This window comes from Pteropus alecto, unplaced genomic scaffold (genome assembly GCF_000325575.1).
Source record: "Pteropus alecto unplaced genomic scaffold, ASM32557v1 scaffold335, whole genome shotgun sequence".
NCBI classification, from domain to species: domain Eukaryota; kingdom Metazoa; phylum Chordata; class Mammalia; order Chiroptera; family Pteropodidae; genus Pteropus; species Pteropus alecto.
Window position 1 is genome coordinate 706,125 of NW_006436757.1, and position 14,964 is coordinate 721,088.

Here is a 14,964-nt window from a genome sequence, read left to right on the forward strand (position 1 = left end):
GGGGGGGAGTCACACACACACACACACACACACACACACACACACACACACACACACACGCACACATGCACACATGCACACACACACACAACTAACTGGGCAGGAAGAAGCTGGCCCAGAGGCTGCAGGACGCTGAGGAGGCCGTGGAGGCCGTCAACGCCAAGTGCTCCTCTCTGGAGAAGACCAAGCACCGGCTGCAGAACGAGATCGAGGACCTGATGGTGGACGTGGAGCGCTCCAATGCGGCCGCCGCAGCCCTGGACAAGAAGCAGAGAAACTTTGACAAGGTGGGCCCTGGTTGGGGACACAGCCAGGGAGCAGGGCATGGGTACCAGCATCAGTGTGAAGCCGGGGAACTTTTCCTTGGAAGCAGGGAGGAGGCCGAACCTAGGCGAGGCCCGGACAGCTCCTGGAGGTGAGGGTTGGGCTGGAGCTGGGGGCATTGCAGTGAACCCCATCCCTGTCCCCACAGATCCTAGCCGAGTGGAAGCAGAAGTATGAGGAGTCACAGTCGGAGCTGGAGTCCTCACAGAAGGAGGCACGCTCCCTCAGCACGGAGCTCTTCAAGCTCAAGAATGCCTACGAGGAGTCTCTGGAGCACCTGGAGACCTTCAAGCGGGAGAACAAGAACCTGCAGGGTGCGCTGGGGCCCAAGGCCAGGAGGGGTGGGGGCAGGGAGAGCCACTCTGGTCCAGAAAGAACACAGGCTTTGAGCTTTCTGGCCCTCTGACCCCCAGAGGAAATCTCCGACCTGACCGAACAGTTGGGAGAAGGAGGAAAGAATGTCCATGAGCTGGAGAAAGTCCGCAAGCAGCTGGAGGCTGAGAAGCTGGAGCTGCAGTCAGCCCTAGAAGAGGCCGAGGTGAGGGCGTGGTTCTGCCTACATTCCTGCCTTGGACCCCTTCCTGCTCCTCCCAACCCTACTGTCTCTGGCTCCCCAAATCTTCCTCACCTGGGAGTGACCCTGACTCCAAGACAAGGCTATTAGCTCCTTATTCTTAGTCCAAGGTCATCTACCCACTACCCACGACTGCCTCCAAAGCCAAAGTCTGCACAAAGGAAAGGTCACAGTCTGATCCTAGGCCATGAGGTTCAGCTTCCACCAGGTTTATAAAGTTGAAGCCTGGCCATCATAATAACCCCTCGGACAGTAGGTTATTATGATGGGCTGGGCTGCAGAGTCAAACAGACTCGAGTTGATACTTGGCTTCGAGACTTCTACTGTTTCATTGGGCAAGTTCCTTTACCTCTCTGTACCTCAGTTTTCTCACCTGTAAAATGAAATTAATTATACATACCTCATAAGATGTGTACGTGATTATTATAAAGATTAAATATATTATATATATTACATAATATATATAAGATTTAATATATAAGCTATTGTTATTGTTCATTTTAAGGACCTAGGGATTGATCTGAGTTAGGGGGCTTCTAATTTTTTTCACTAGAGGGTGAGGGGCCTGGGAAACAAAAATAAAGGTTTGAATTTGTGGTTATGAAAATCCCTCCTTTTTAATAGTATTTTAGATGAGTCAGGATCATGCAATGTCAGTGCTGGGGAGTCTTGGCGGTCTTAAAATCCAAACCCTTTCCTTGACAAAGGAAGCCCAAGGCATCCTGCACCTCCCCTCCCAGAGCACCTAGGTGGCCTGGGAGGCAGGTCCCACCTCCCCATCTCTTCTCAGGCCATAGTCCCAGCTGACACTCGAATCCTCTCAGCCTCTCTCCCCACACGGCCCTGTGCCCTGACTCTCTGCCTCAGACCCTCTCTGCCCCACCCCCAGGCCTCCCTGGAGCACGAGGAGGGCAAGATCCTCCGGGCCCAGCTGGAGTTCAACCAGATCAAGGCGGAGATCGAGAGGAAGCTGGCCGAGAAGGACGAGGAGATGGAGCAGGCCAAGCGCAACCACCTGCGGGTGGTGGACTCGCTGCAGACCTCCCTGGACGCGGAGACACGCAGCCGCAATGAGGCCCTGAGGGTGAAGAAGAAGATGGAGGGGGACCTCAACGAGATGGAGATCCAGCTCAGCCAGGCTAACAGGACAGCCTCAGAGGCCCAGAAGCACCTGAAGATTGCCCAAGCCCATCTGAAGGTAACAGAAGTTGGGGTTCTCAGATTGGGGTTGAGCCCAGAGGGAAGACGATGGCCAGAGAAAAGGGTCCTGGGCTAACGAATATGAGGTGAGAGTCAATTACGTCCTAAACTTGGAGGCTTGAAGGAGAACTGGCTAGGCCATGTCCTGGACCAGTTCATGTCCTGGACCAGTTCAGCCTCCAAGTCTAGAGACCAGATGAGAGAAAGTGCCCCTTTGCCCTCCACTTGACAAGAGATTTGTGAATGAGGAGTAGGGCACATCAAACCCCAAATGGGAGGCCCTGATGGGATGGGGTCCAGGCCTCTGCACTTCATCCTTTCCTCCATAGGACACCCAGCTCCAGATGGACGACGCAGTCCGAGCCAACGACGACCTGAAGGAGAACATCGCCATCGTGGAACGGCGCAACAACCTGCTGCAGGCCGAGCTGGAGGAGCTGCGGGCCGTGGTGGAGCAGACGGAGCGGTCTCGGAAGCTGGCTGAGCAGGAGCTGATCGAGACCAGCGAGCGGGTGCAGCTGCTGCACTCCCAGGTGAGGAGGTCAGGGGCTGCCACAGGGAACCTGCTGAGTGGTAGAGCTCAGGATATCTATAGATGTTCGGAACCTGAGGCTCTGAGTGAGCATTTCCGATCAGGATTGCAAATTATTTCATCTCTTGGGCCAACTCTCATCTGTTAATCACGGCTCTGGATCCACTACCTGAGAAGAGGGACATGACTTAAAAGCTAAGAGTGCCATGATTGGTTGGTGATGCCTGCCAAAGTCACAAATCTGGAGGTAGTGAAATGCGGCTACTATTCGATATTCTTGATCTAGAAGACACCTCTATCTTGCTCTGTAAAGATAGGCCTTTGGGACTCTAAAAGAGCACAACTGCATCTACTTGCAAACCAAATTCTCAACAGAACACCATTTTTCTGCAACCCCATGTATACTGTTTTCAGCTACATTCTCCAACGAGTTTTTGTGCCTATCTTATGGCAGTGCCCTGTGGAGCTTCGTTCCATAATCTATGTGTGGGAATGACATCATGCACTGGCCTAGTCCTCTCTTCCTCCTACATTCTTTCTGTAACTATAATCATTTCCAGGATATTATCCTGGTGAAAAGTTATTCCCATTTTCCTTGGAATATTTTCATGCTCTTACATAGACATGTTACTAAAGAGCTCAGGAGTAGAAGCGCAGATTCTTTGCTGCTTGGAGTCTTTCTCCAGACCTCATAATTTTAGATATAATGTCTAAGTCATCTATACTCATAGGAAAAGGGAAAGCAGGTGAAAAACAAGGAATACTCTAAAAGCAAAACTTTTTTTAAATGACCAGTGTTAATTCTCTCTGGGCGAAAGTGTAGAATCAGTATACATTCAATAGTTTTCTCCGCCTTTACCTAGAACACCAGCCTCATCAACCAGAAGAAGAAGATGGAGTCGGATCTGACCCAGCTCCAGTCAGAAGTGGAAGAGGCGGTGCAGGAGTGCAGGAACGCTGAGGAGAAGGCCAAGAAGGCCATCACGGATGTGAGCGACCCTTCACCTTTTCACCTTCCCTAAAGACATGAACAAGGGCTCTGGGTCCAGGCCAGGCCACTACGCTGTAACAAATTGACTCTGCAGTTCCCCGGGTTTGAGGGCCTCGGGGAGCAAATGCCAGGATGAGAAAGACGTGATCCTTGAGGGAGAAGAGGCCTGGGCCCCAGTTCTTTTACACCTCTCTCCTGTCCTCAGGCAGCCATGATGGCGGAGGAGCTGAAGAAGGAGCAGGACACCAGCGCCCACCTGGAGCGCATGAAGAAGAACATGGAGCAGACCATCAAGGACCTGCAGCACCGGCTGGATGAGGCTGAGCAGATCGCCCTCAAGGGCGGCAAGAAGCAGCTGCAGAAGCTGGAGGCCCGGGTGCGAGAGCTGGAGAACGAGCTGGAGGCCGAGCAGAAGCGTAACGCGGAGTCGGTCAAGGGCATGAGGAAGAGTGAGCGGCGCATCAAGGAGCTCACCTACCAGGTACGGGCCCTGCAGCTGCTCTGGGGCCAGATTAGCAGGAGTGGAGAAGGAAGCATTTTCCTAGCCCCACCTCCTGGCCTCCACAGACCCCATGCAGAGCCACCATCTGGGAATGCCACCCAGCCCTCCTGGCACCTGCTCCTTGAGAAGCTGTATTCAGATTAATTTTCTTTCACATTCTCCAGAGTCAGTTTAGCTTAAGACCATGAACCTTTATAGCAGGTGGAGAAGAATCTGCTTCTACTTCCTGGCCAAGAGCATCTGTGGTGGAACTGATAGGTTATAGCTGGAATAGCCCCAATGTCTCCATATTGTCAGATGAAAGAATTTCGTTTTGTTCTGAGCCACTCCCCCAGCTTCCAACTTTAAGGCCTCAGATTGCTTTTGAGATCCTGGACTGAGGACATTGCCTTAGCCCTTTGACCTACAAGTAGCATCAGTGATGAACTCTCCCCACTACCTCTTTGACCCGGCCCATTGAAGGAAGAGTAGAATAGTGAGGGAGGGAAAGATGACTGCACTTGCTCCCACCTCAAAACTGGTTTCTCCTACCAATCCACCCCCAGACAGAGGAGGACAAGAAGAACCTGCTGCGTCTACAGGACCTGGTAGACAAGCTACAGCTGAAGGTCAAGGCCTACAAACGCCAGGCCGAGGAGGCAGTGAGTTCATGGTTTTCTCCACTCTTTCATCAACATACCTCCTACGTGTGAGAACCAATGAGTGTCCACCCCAGCGTGGGGCCTGGACAAAGGGTTTGCTATTCTCTTCAACTCTCAAATATTTGCTCAGTTGTGTCAGGCATTCTGAGTTAACAAAAGCAATGCTTATTTGACTCAGGACCTTCCCACAAGCCGCTTATAGTCCATACACCAGTAAGCCCAAGAGAAAACAGTGTAGCTGCTAATGCAGGTCAGGGGGCTGGATAGCACTAATAGCTGGAAGATGGCAGTGGAATTGAGCCTGGAAAGGGATTTGACCAGGCATAGCACAGTGAGGAAGACATCTGGGTGGGCAGAAAATTGTGGATATGAGGTGCTGATGAGCACACCTGTGCAGGAAACCCAAGGTCAGGGAGCATCTATCAGAGTCACAATTGGACAGATGCAGTGAAGCTGGATTTGAGTGGCCCTGGACCAGGCAGCATGGGATTCATCTTGGGCAGTGGGTGGCCATGAAGGATTCTGAGTTCTGGACAAGTGTGAGGAGGAAACCAAGCCAGGAGCAGGATGCCCCTGGTAAGGCTGTCGCAGGTACATGGGTGTGGGGTACTGAGCCCAGGTCAGGGACAGGAGGTCCCCAGACTAGGAGGCTGAGAACCCCTACCCCTGCCCCCTTCCACCTCCTCCTCCCACACTCTGAACCCCTGCAGGAGGAGCAGGCCAACACCAACCTGTCCAAGTTCCGCAAGGTGCAGCATGAGCTGGACGAGGCGGAGGAGCGGGCGGACATCGCCGAGTCCCAGGTCAACAAGCTGCGGGCCAAGAGCCGTGACATTGGTGCCAAGGTGGGTCCCTCCCCAGGGCCTGGCTAGTCACCCTCACAACAGCACACCCTCCAACATCAGTGCCCTTCTGAGTGGGCAAGCCTCACCCTCTATTTGGATAGTCCTCAGGTTCCCATAGCACCCATACCTGAAAATCCCCTTCGTGTTCAGAGCACCCTTATAGATGCCTGCACCTCTACATGTACTTAACTACAAGGACTCCTAAATGGGACGCTAAGATCTCTGAGGCCCAAACCCCTCCTTCTAAGAGTATCTTCCTTAAACCCCTGAAAGCCCTAGAGATTCCTCCCCACACCCTTCCTCCCTCTTGCCAGCTGCCCACTTATACCTTTTATTTTTTTTCTCAGCAAAAAATGCACGATGAGGAGTGATGCTGCCTTTGAGACCTCGCTCTTGCTAACCTATAATAAAGATGAGTGACAGACTCTGCCAGAGACCTTGTCCTTTCTATTCTAAGCTCCTGGGAGGAGGGCCACACAGCCCTGTGTCCAAGCTGTGGGAGCCAAGGTTCCCCACATCTATAGAGGAGGAAACTGAGGCTCCGAGAAGTGAGGTGTCCTCCCTGAGGTGACAAAGCCATGAGTCCCAGTTCTGCTCAGTCAACCAGACAAGGGACAAGAGGGAGACATTTCAAAAGTGGAGAAAACAAAGGCACCAGAAGGGTGAGCCGATTCTAGACAATGGGAGACAGAATTTTAGTGGCGAAGCTGAAGCCACTCTCCACCTACCCTATCTCTAAGGCCACGGGGGTTAAATTGTCCTGGGATACCTGTTTCCTCCAAAATAAATTTTCCCACTGATGCCAGGAGAGTCTCAGAGCTGGCTGGGGACAGAGATGTGGATAAAGAGGTTGAGACAGGTCCCATTGTGATCAGCAGCCCCTTAGAAGTAACCCACAGAGAGTCCCTCTCCCCATCATCCCCAGGGACAGTCGGCTGGAGCCCAGGGCTGACCCTAGCCTCTGTGGGTCAATGCCTTACCATGAGGGCAGCCTGAGGCTATGGGACCAGGAGTCGCTGAGTCTGAACCTATGTGCCGTATGGACCAAACCTGGGCACCGCTTGTATCATTTTGACCTCTCACACAGACACAGATGAGCATGGATGCACATGCAGGTATATACTGTAGACGGCATTTCTGCTACCTTTGAGCTCCCACCAGGGACAGTATGGCCTGGATCACACAGCTGCTCAGCGACAGGAATGGTCCCATTCTGCTCCAAACAAATCCAAACCCCCACTGGGCCTTACAGCCAGGCTCTCCTGACAACTCTCTCATGTCCTTACCTGGACTCCCCTGGCAAAGCCCCTTCTATCCCTTCTCTGAGGCCTTGACCCCACCCTCCCCTAAGGTCAGTCACTAGTCTTCAGAATGGGCTGTGCATAAAGCCCTGAGAACTGTGAGCAAAGACCAGAGGAACACAAGAATGTTGGTTCCAGCCCTGGAGAGGCTGCCAACTCTGGTGAGGAGCTGAGACATGAGGCTAGGAGAATGGAAAGCAGGAGAAGTCAGATCAAGAGAGACTCATGGTTATCACCAAGCAGAGCAAAGCATCTCTACCAGAGTCCCAGGGTTCAGGCAGGGTTTGGGGGCTGGGGCCTGCATCTGCAAGGAGCACCCCGGAAGAAGGAAGGCATTTCAGGGCAGGAATAAACAAGCATTAGAGAGAGGGGATAGCAAGTGAACTTGGACAAGCTGCTAAGGTAGGCCACGCTGGGCCCTATGGGCTGGGCAGGGAGGGAGAGCCTGGCTGCACTGGGCTGTCATGGGCCAGACAGCGCTGATTCTAGGCTGTGGCAGTGCCTGCTCCAAAATTCCCCGGAGCTGAGCTCTCCCAGAGCATTCATTGTGGGGAGTCATGATCACCCTTCACTAACTTCCCTCTTCTCCAGTCTATGAGCACTCAACAACCTATCTGTCAGGCCCATCTGTCACCTGTGAATCCCTGGGGCCCAGAGCAGGGTCTGCACAGGAGACATTCAGGAAATGTTTGCTGGGTGCTGGCAAGCTGGGAAGGTGGACGTACTGGTGGAGGAAGCTGGAGATGAGGCTGGGCCAGCTTTTCTGAGCTGCAGGGGGCTCTGTATAGTATCTAGAAGAACTGTTGAGGCACTAGGAGCTCTGTCACTTCCCCTGACTGGGCCTGTTTTCTCTTATGTGGCATGAGGGCATTGGACTAGCTGATATTTAAGGGCCCTTCTAGTGTTGGCCTTTTGGTAACCTCTGCCCTCATCTGATGCCACAGGCTGACCTCTCCCCTGTGGCCTGCAGGTTAAGTCCTCCCCACACTACGAGGAGGAGTTCTACATACACCCCAGGCAAGCACCTGGCCTCAAACCCACTAACAAACCTGTGGGTGCAGAAGTGGCAGGTGAGTAAGTGGCACTTACTCACGTAGGGAAGGCTGTGCCTTCTCAGACAGAGAAGTCCAGGTGTCTCTCCACCAGATACACCATGAAGTGGCCCGGCACACAGAGAGCTGTGGCACAGAAGTTTTATGTTGACAGATGTCTTCAGCATCTTCAGTCTAGCTTCCCACTTCCTCAATGCTCAGACCTGGTCCCAGAGGAGGGACCAAGACCTGCTCCATGTAACATTTCCATGAATATTCCTTGGATTCCAGATATGCCTAATTTCTGGGAAAGAAAAAGACTGACCAGTAGGATTTGACTCTTTTAATTTGAGGATGAATAGCTTCTTCCTGCCCACCCTTCCCTCCATAACACCTCCCCAGGCCAGCTTCATCAGGAGCCAGATGGCCCACACAGAAGTCCCGTGACTTCTCAGGCCAGGCTCCATCTCTGTAGATCTGGGGTAGAGGACAATGGGCTGGGGGACTAGTGGATCCAAGAGAGAAGTGCCTGAGCTCCACTGTTCGCTCTGTCCCCTTGGTCTGGCTGTAGCCCCGGAGTCACTGCTGGTCTCCTGTGGAAATGGAGCCAGGCAGGGAAGGGCATGTCAAGCTGGAGCAACTGGGACAGGGACATCTGCTCTCCCAGAGCTTAGACACTCACCCTGGGTGGCCCTGGGCGCCATCTCTATCTGGTAGATCTTGAAGGCATCGTAGGCAAATACAGAAACCAGGATGATGCCAAAAACCTGTGGAGCAGGAGTGGAGTGGCACCACAAAGGCCGTCCAGTATTCAGGGGAAGAAAGTGAGTGGTATGGAGCAAGGTGTGGACCAGAGCCCCAGGCACTGGCTTGGACTTGGGGGAAGGCACAGCAAGTAGGCAGCACCAGCCAGAGGTCCTTAGGGAGCTGGAGAGCTCCAGGGGTGGGTGGGTGGGCTAGACTCACAAAAGCAGCAATGGCAGCTCCATCCCGGGAGGTCACAGCCGCAAAGGAGACCACCAGAAAGATGATGATGGCACTGATACAGCGGAGGAAGTCCTGGGGTGGGGAGGGTCGGGGTGCAGTGTCAGAGAGAAATTAGAGGGCAAGGGCATCCCCCTCATCCCCTGAATCCCTGCATGGAAATGCCCCTGGACACCACATAAAGCACTTAAGAGAGAAAAAAAGAGGGAGCTCACACTCTATTCAGGGAAGGGATGCAAGTAAATGCAGAGAAATCAGAACAGCAAGCCAGGGATCTGGGATGGGGCTGACTCAGGCTCAGCAGCTGAGGCTAAGGGGCAGGTCTGGGGGACACCAGCCAGAAGAGTGGGGGCAGGGCTGGGGCTGGAGCTGGACATTTGATGAGTGGGATACCAGATCTAAAGGATGTGCATTCTCATTGTCGGTGACTCAACAACTGTGAATCAGGGTGGGTCAAAGCAGTTTTGAGTTCAGGGCACAGGCTCGGGGCGCAGCCCAGTTGGGGTTGAGGACCAGCCCCCATACGGACTCAGGAAAAGGAGAGAGGCTGGGAGAAGAAAGGAAATCTCTGGGTTAAGAAGAAAGGGGTGGAAGAGGCAGGGTCCCTCACCAGACAGGGCCAGTTCAACCGATCAAAGCGCTGGTAGTACTGGGTGGCGTAGAGGAAGAGGAAGGCGAGCGTAATGAGGAACTCAAGTAGTGCTGCAGCCATGTAGGCAGAGATGGAGGCCGTGAAGCAGATGAAGATGATGAAGGTCAGGGCCTGCAGGACGGAGTGTGTGGACTTGTCAGGAGGGGGACACAGGCATAGCCTGACTTTGGCCTTCCCCTCCTCAGGAGCTCCCCCGGGCTGGCCCCCACCACCTGTCCTTGGAATTATCCCCATCCCTGGTGACAGAAGCCATATTCCAGGGCATTTGCCCACCAAGGGCTGTCTCCAGCCTCCTACCTCTGTCAGCCCAGGAGGATTCGATTATTTTAACTTGGGGATAACCAGCCACCCCTATCCTACCATTCCAGCAACCTTAGCACTTTTGTGTCTTTCTGGGGCACAGAGGACGGTGTGAACGCGGGCCCTGCAGCAGCCTGCGCCCCAGGACACACCCCATGCCCACGCTTTTTTCCACTCCTGGATGCCTCAAACCTATTCAACAAGGCCTAAAGCCTATGCCTCCATGGCAAAAAAGAAGGATTAGAAAACAAATACCCCACAGTAGATTCTGGGCGCCCCTTCAGCTCTAGCGTTGTAGGATGACATATGTGCAGAAGACTTGCCTTGCTAAGTGACTAAGGGAAGATCCTTTCCTAAGAACAGATGTTCATGGGGAATAGATAACAGATACAACGGGGTGGAAGGAAGTCTGCCCTTTATGATAGTTGGACTTCTTGGACATACGAAGAAGTGGCCATCTTAGAGCCCGGGAAAGTCAGGCTGGTGTTAACCCTGTCCAGTCCCTGTATCTTGCATTCCTTCAATGTCCCAGAAAGCTGTCCTGTCTAACTTCAATCCTTCCTGCCGCAAATGAAACCTGCTGTAAACTGCCTCCAGATGCAGAGGCATCAAGAAGGCGGGAAGAAGGTGAGGGAGGGGCAGTTGGGGGTAGGAAGGATGTCCAGAAAGCCTGGGAAGAGGGGTGGTGGGAAGAGCAGGGGAGCCAAGGCTAAGAGACAGGTTGGGGTAGCTGCTGTTACCAGCTCAGTTTCCAGCAAGATGCCTTTGAAGGAGGAGAGAAAGGTCTTGTCCACAGCGAAGCCCTGGAGCCCTGCAGCTGCCCCCTCTTCAGGGGGCCCGTCTCGACGACGATCCAAAGCACTGAGCATCTCCTCGGGGCCCACCAGGCACAGCCCCTCACTGCCACCAGCCCAGGAAGGAAAACAGGAAGACGGAAACCTGGCAGGATGGGGAAGCAGACAGGAGAAGGAAGGCACTACCAAAAACCTGAAAGTGAAGTGTGCAGGCCTGTTGTGCGGTCCTGGGAGAAGGCGGCCGCCACGGGAGGAATGCCCAGATGAGCCTTCACCCAGCTGCCCAGGGTGGCCCTGCTGTGCCTGCACCAGCCCCCTGGAGGCACATGGGGAAGGGAGGAGCTAGAGAGGCGTGGCAAACCCTCCCCTTACTCAGAGAAGGGAGGAGCGGGAAGAGGAGTCAACGGACTGTGGAGACTGGGAGGCAGGAACTGGGAGGGGAGCCAAGAAATGGGCTGGACTAGGAGCCCCCAAAGACCTAAGCCTAGAGAAGTTTGTGTCCCCTCCCTTAACCTTAACCTTCTTCCTTGGCTCATCCTTCCTCCGTTTTGCTTTTAGGGAGGGTAGGAACTAGAGACTGGCCTGGGCAGCACCCCCAGGACCCAGCTGTAGCAGCCAAAACGAAGGACAAAGGCAGATTGTTGGGGGGACAAGGAGGAGCTGTGTGTCTGCCGCAGTACCTCAATGGGACTCTGTCTCTCCAGCATGCCAGGAGAGTGGCCTGACCCCCACCCTAGTGTTTGGGTGTGGGCCAGGGAGCCAGAGAAGGGAAGGGATGCAGGGTCACAGCGGAAACTGGAAGGAGGAGGAAGAGGGTGGTAGGTAAGGGCTGAGCCTGGGGAGGAGAAAGGACTAGGCTGGGGTCCCCAGAATGCCAAAGACAAATTAGGCCACTTTTAAATACAGATTATTTATTTGGATTAGTCTCTCCATGCTCAATAACAGCATCTTCCTCGGAGTCACCCATGTCAGAAGACTAGTAACTATACCAGGATGTGTGCAAAGTAGATGCTCACCGAGTATTTGATGAATAAATGAATGAATGAATGAATGAACAAATGAACAAATAAATGGAATGGGGATCTCTCTGTTAGCAAGGGGAAAAATATCAAGAAAGCATCTGTGCTGCGCCAAGGCAGCTGGGGCTGGGTGGAAAGGGAGAGGCAGAGTGGTGGGTTTCAGGAACGGGTGGAGCTTTGAAGACCTTTCCAAGAGGAAATGCCAGAACATCAGCTCCCAGTGGCCTCGAGCAGCTGTTGCTCCCTCTGCTTCACTCTGCATTTCCCATTCACTCCAAAAAGTGCAAAATGCGGTTCCCCCCAAAGTACCCTTCCTGTCCCACGATCCTGCTATTTCAGATGTTGCTTTGGAGGGGCTGCACACTCGGGTGTCCTGGCTCACTGTGGCAGGTAGCTGTACACCCAGTTCCAGTGTTCTGACAGGGAACCAGCCACAGGCAGCATGACTAGGCCATCACACGGGGCCTCACACACACGCAAGCCAAGGAGACGCGGTAGAGCCTGCGTTCCAAGCAATAGCCATGATGGGCGCCCTGTTCTCCGGGGCACGGCCTCCGATAGAAGACAGTCTGGTTGTGGTAGAGCAGCTCCGAGTTGCCCAAGGGGTCCATGTGGGAGCCTGTCTGTAGGCTGACGCAGTGTGGACACAGGCAACGGGCGTGGTACAGGTCCTGGGGAAGCCGGTTCAAGTCCCTGTCCAACCTGTGGGAGTGGCACGTGTCAGTCAGACCCTGGAGAGAGGCTGGCTGTGTAGAGGGGCCGGGACAGAAGCAGGGACCGGGATGGGTGGAAATGCCAGAGGAAGGAAATGGTGTGGTTGGAAGTCCTGGCTTCTTGCCCTAGCTCTGGTACCCGCTTGCTGGGTGACTTTAAACAAGCCACCCTCTCCTCTCCGGGATTTATTTTCCCCAATTGTGAGAGTAGGGATGGAAGCCTGGCTTTCCAACTGGTCCTGAAACCATTAGGGAGGCAGGGGAAGGTAGGCAGGATCCTGCCTCAGTCTCCACTAGACCAGCTCCGCTTTTGTCTGATACACACGCTGGGCTCTGGCGTGAGGTTTCTCTTTGTTATTACATTTTGGGTGGGTTTTTTTTTTATTATGATAAAAGTAGAAACTGCCCTTACATGAAAGAGTATAAAGTGAAGAGTAACAGTCTGTCTCCCCACCAGTCCCACTCCCCAGAGGTCCCCACTGTCAACCACGTCCTGCAGTCCTCCAGCCAGACTGTGTATCCTAAGTGCATGTAAGATTACATGGTGAGACTTATTTACTTATTCTGAAAGAATCTCATGACAAAAAAAAAAAAAAAAAATCTTGAAAAATGGGTGTCCTAAAGGTCTGGGACTCCAGAAGCCCAGCAGGAAACAACTGCTGGGTGGTAAGACCATTCTCCACACAGACAAGCCCTTGTAAGCTGGGGCTCGGCTAGCACAGCATTTTCCAAAGTGAGTTCCCTAACAAGTACCTTGCAAGAGGTGGGGTCTGTGGCCAAGTGAGTTTAATGGTTCCTTTTCTGTGTACTTCTTGCAGACTTTAATGTGCCGAGCACATTGTGAGTCTCCAAGGGGCTGGGGCTGCAGCAGCTTTTCCCACACTTACTTGACATCATCACATTTTTTCTGAGGAGCAGCTTGTGGGATGACTGTTGCAAAGAACCCACCTTGGAAAAGACCAGCTGAGTGGTTATGAGGACCTCATAGCCTCCAGCAAGGGGTCGGGACCCCAGCTGAGTCAGCCATCTGGCACCCAGCCTCTCCAGAGAGGCTCCCACACTTCACATTTAGCCCAGGACCCAGCCAGCCTTCTAAAACCACTTCAAAGCATGGTGACCTGGAGTCTTCACCCTGGATCTAGTCTTAATCGGAACTGACCCTCTCCCTTCTCACCAAACTTCTCCATCCATCCCCAAAGCCAAGGTTAAGCCAGAACTAGACTTACAGAGAGTGGGAACACAGACACCCTATGTGAACAAGACAGAAGGAGAAAAATGTGTGCAATCCCTAAGGCCCTAATTTATAACATTTTACTTCATTGTTGCCATTTCTGCACATCCTAATATTTTTCACATCGTGGCACAAATAGAGAATTATAATATTTGTATGGCACACTGAGTTAAACACTAAGACTGCTCAAGATCCAAGTTAAGCCGCCTACAGCTCCAGCCACTCAGCTGTTCCCCTGAGTTGAAAGTTTCATTATCCTGGCATATTTATAACCCAGAGTAGACTATTTGGTATGGGGATGCTTTGTGCCTATATCACACCATGATTCCCTGATATTCTAGTTAGAAAAGCATGGCCATTATGGGGATGAGGAAGGAGAAGCAGGAGGAGGAAAAAAGAAGAAAACCAAAATTTTATGAATTAAGTATAGATTTTACGTACATCATTTTATATGACCTGCACATTAGCCTATGTGGTATTATCTCATTTTACAGATGAAATATAACCTGAGCTTTGAAACCTTGAATAATTGGCCCAAGGTCACCCAATAAGAGTCAGAGCTAGGACCTAGACTAGGCCTTGTCTAACCCCCAAACCTTTATGACATCTCTGGATGAAAAGGGGCAGGTAAGCTGGAACTGGGTAGAACTCCCTTGACCGCTCACACACACACCCTGCCTGGCACCCATACAGGCACTCGGGAGGGGAGAGCAGACTCACTCGTAACTCCAGGGGGAGATGGACCTGCTGTTGAGGGGTCCGTCTTCGCTGGCCCTGCAGGATTCTGGGTGGTGGGTGAAGCTAGCCGTCTCTGAGGAAGGCATGAGCACAGTGTTCCACTTCAGCCACTCCTCAGCGGGGTCCTGACCTTTGCTGAGGCAGCAGCTGGGCCAGTGGGTACGATCCTTCTGAAGTGGCAAACTGAGGGTGTGGGTTCCCATGACTACTGCTAAGAAGGCAACCACCTGCGGGAAAAGGCCAGTGAGAGAACTGCTCCTATCTAATCCAGGTACTCCTCCCCCAGCTGTTACCTGAGATCCCGGTTTCTAGCTCCACCTGACCCCTAGCCCCAAACCTGGAAACCCAGCCTCCCTCCACTCCCAGCAACACCTCTGCCCCTTTCCCGCTGGGCACAGTCCCAGCCAGTCCTCTGCACGCTCACCTGGTACATGCCGGATGGCAGATGCTGCTCGCCCAGCCAAGTGCTGTTCGGGTTGACAGGCAAGGAAGGCCCTGTGGAAGCAGGCTGGCTGGAGCGGTTCAGGAGTCCTGGTTTTATTTTCAGCAAAACTGTTTTGTTTATTCAAATTTTTTTCCACTTCCTTTTGGC

General features: G+C 53.0%; 3 protein-coding genes across 3 annotated transcripts in view; 1 reads left to right on the plus strand and 2 right to left on the minus strand.

Annotated features, from left to right (window-relative positions):
- Window positions 1-5,980, plus strand: part of LOC102880161 (myosin-6) — a 23,890-nt gene extending 17,910 nt beyond the window's left edge. Inside the window, exons 28-37 of the mRNA XM_006913583.1 lie at window positions 104-287; window positions 473-638; window positions 738-862; window positions 1,788-2,096; window positions 2,428-2,631; window positions 3,494-3,619; window positions 3,827-4,102; window positions 4,669-4,764; window positions 5,475-5,609; window positions 5,957-5,980. Of these exons, the coding sequence (XP_006913645.1) occupies window positions 104-287; window positions 473-638; window positions 738-862; window positions 1,788-2,096; window positions 2,428-2,631; window positions 3,494-3,619; window positions 3,827-4,102; window positions 4,669-4,764; window positions 5,475-5,609; window positions 5,957-5,980 (1,645 nt within the window). The remainder of the gene's footprint in view (window positions 1-103; window positions 288-472; window positions 639-737; window positions 863-1,787; window positions 2,097-2,427; window positions 2,632-3,493; window positions 3,620-3,826; window positions 4,103-4,668; window positions 4,765-5,474; window positions 5,610-5,956) is intronic.
- Window positions 5,981-8,367: 2,387 nt separating this feature from the next.
- Window positions 8,368-10,961, minus strand: CMTM5 (CKLF like MARVEL transmembrane domain containing 5). The gene is made up of 5 exons (XM_006913584.3): window positions 10,618-10,961; window positions 9,536-9,688; window positions 8,908-9,000; window positions 8,624-8,708; window positions 8,368-8,534 (listed from the first exon to the last, which is right to left on the minus strand). Exons 1-5 carry the CDS (start codon window positions 10,744-10,746, stop codon window positions 8,521-8,523), a joined length of 474 nt encoding a protein of 157 aa, XP_006913646.2. The 5' UTR covers window positions 10,747-10,961; the 3' UTR covers window positions 8,368-8,520.
- A 1,175-nt stretch (window positions 10,962-12,136) lies between these two features.
- On the minus strand, window positions 12,137-14,805 carry IL25 (interleukin 25). Its single transcript, XM_015590654.1, has 3 exons — window positions 14,797-14,805; window positions 14,355-14,665; window positions 12,137-12,392 (listed from the first exon to the last, which is right to left on the minus strand). The coding sequence occupies exons 1-3, from the start codon at window positions 14,803-14,805 to the stop codon at window positions 12,137-12,139; spliced, it is 576 nt and encodes a 191-aa protein (XP_015446140.1).
- Window positions 14,806-14,964: the final 159 nt, after the last annotated feature.

Excerpts from the sequence above, each read along its gene's own strand:
- IL25 (XM_015590654.1), bottom strand. Across the intron at positions 12,393-14,354 it reads ATCTCCCCCTGGAGTTACGA|GTTGGACAGGGACTTGAACC; the intron begins GTGAGTCTGCTC and ends CCACTCCCACAG.
- CMTM5 (XM_006913584.3), bottom strand. The coding sequence starts at position 10,746 with ATGCTCAGTGCTTTGGATCGTCGTCGAGACGGGCCCCCTGAAGAGGGG. Across the intron at positions 9,689-10,617 it reads TCTTGCTGGAAACTGAGCTG|GCCCTGACCTTCATCATCTT; the intron begins GTAACAGCAGCT and ends TCCGTCCTGCAG. Across the intron at positions 9,001-9,535 it reads GGTTGAACTGGCCCTGTCTG|GACTTCCTCCGCTGTATCAG; the intron begins GTGAGGGACCCT and ends TCCCCACCCCAG.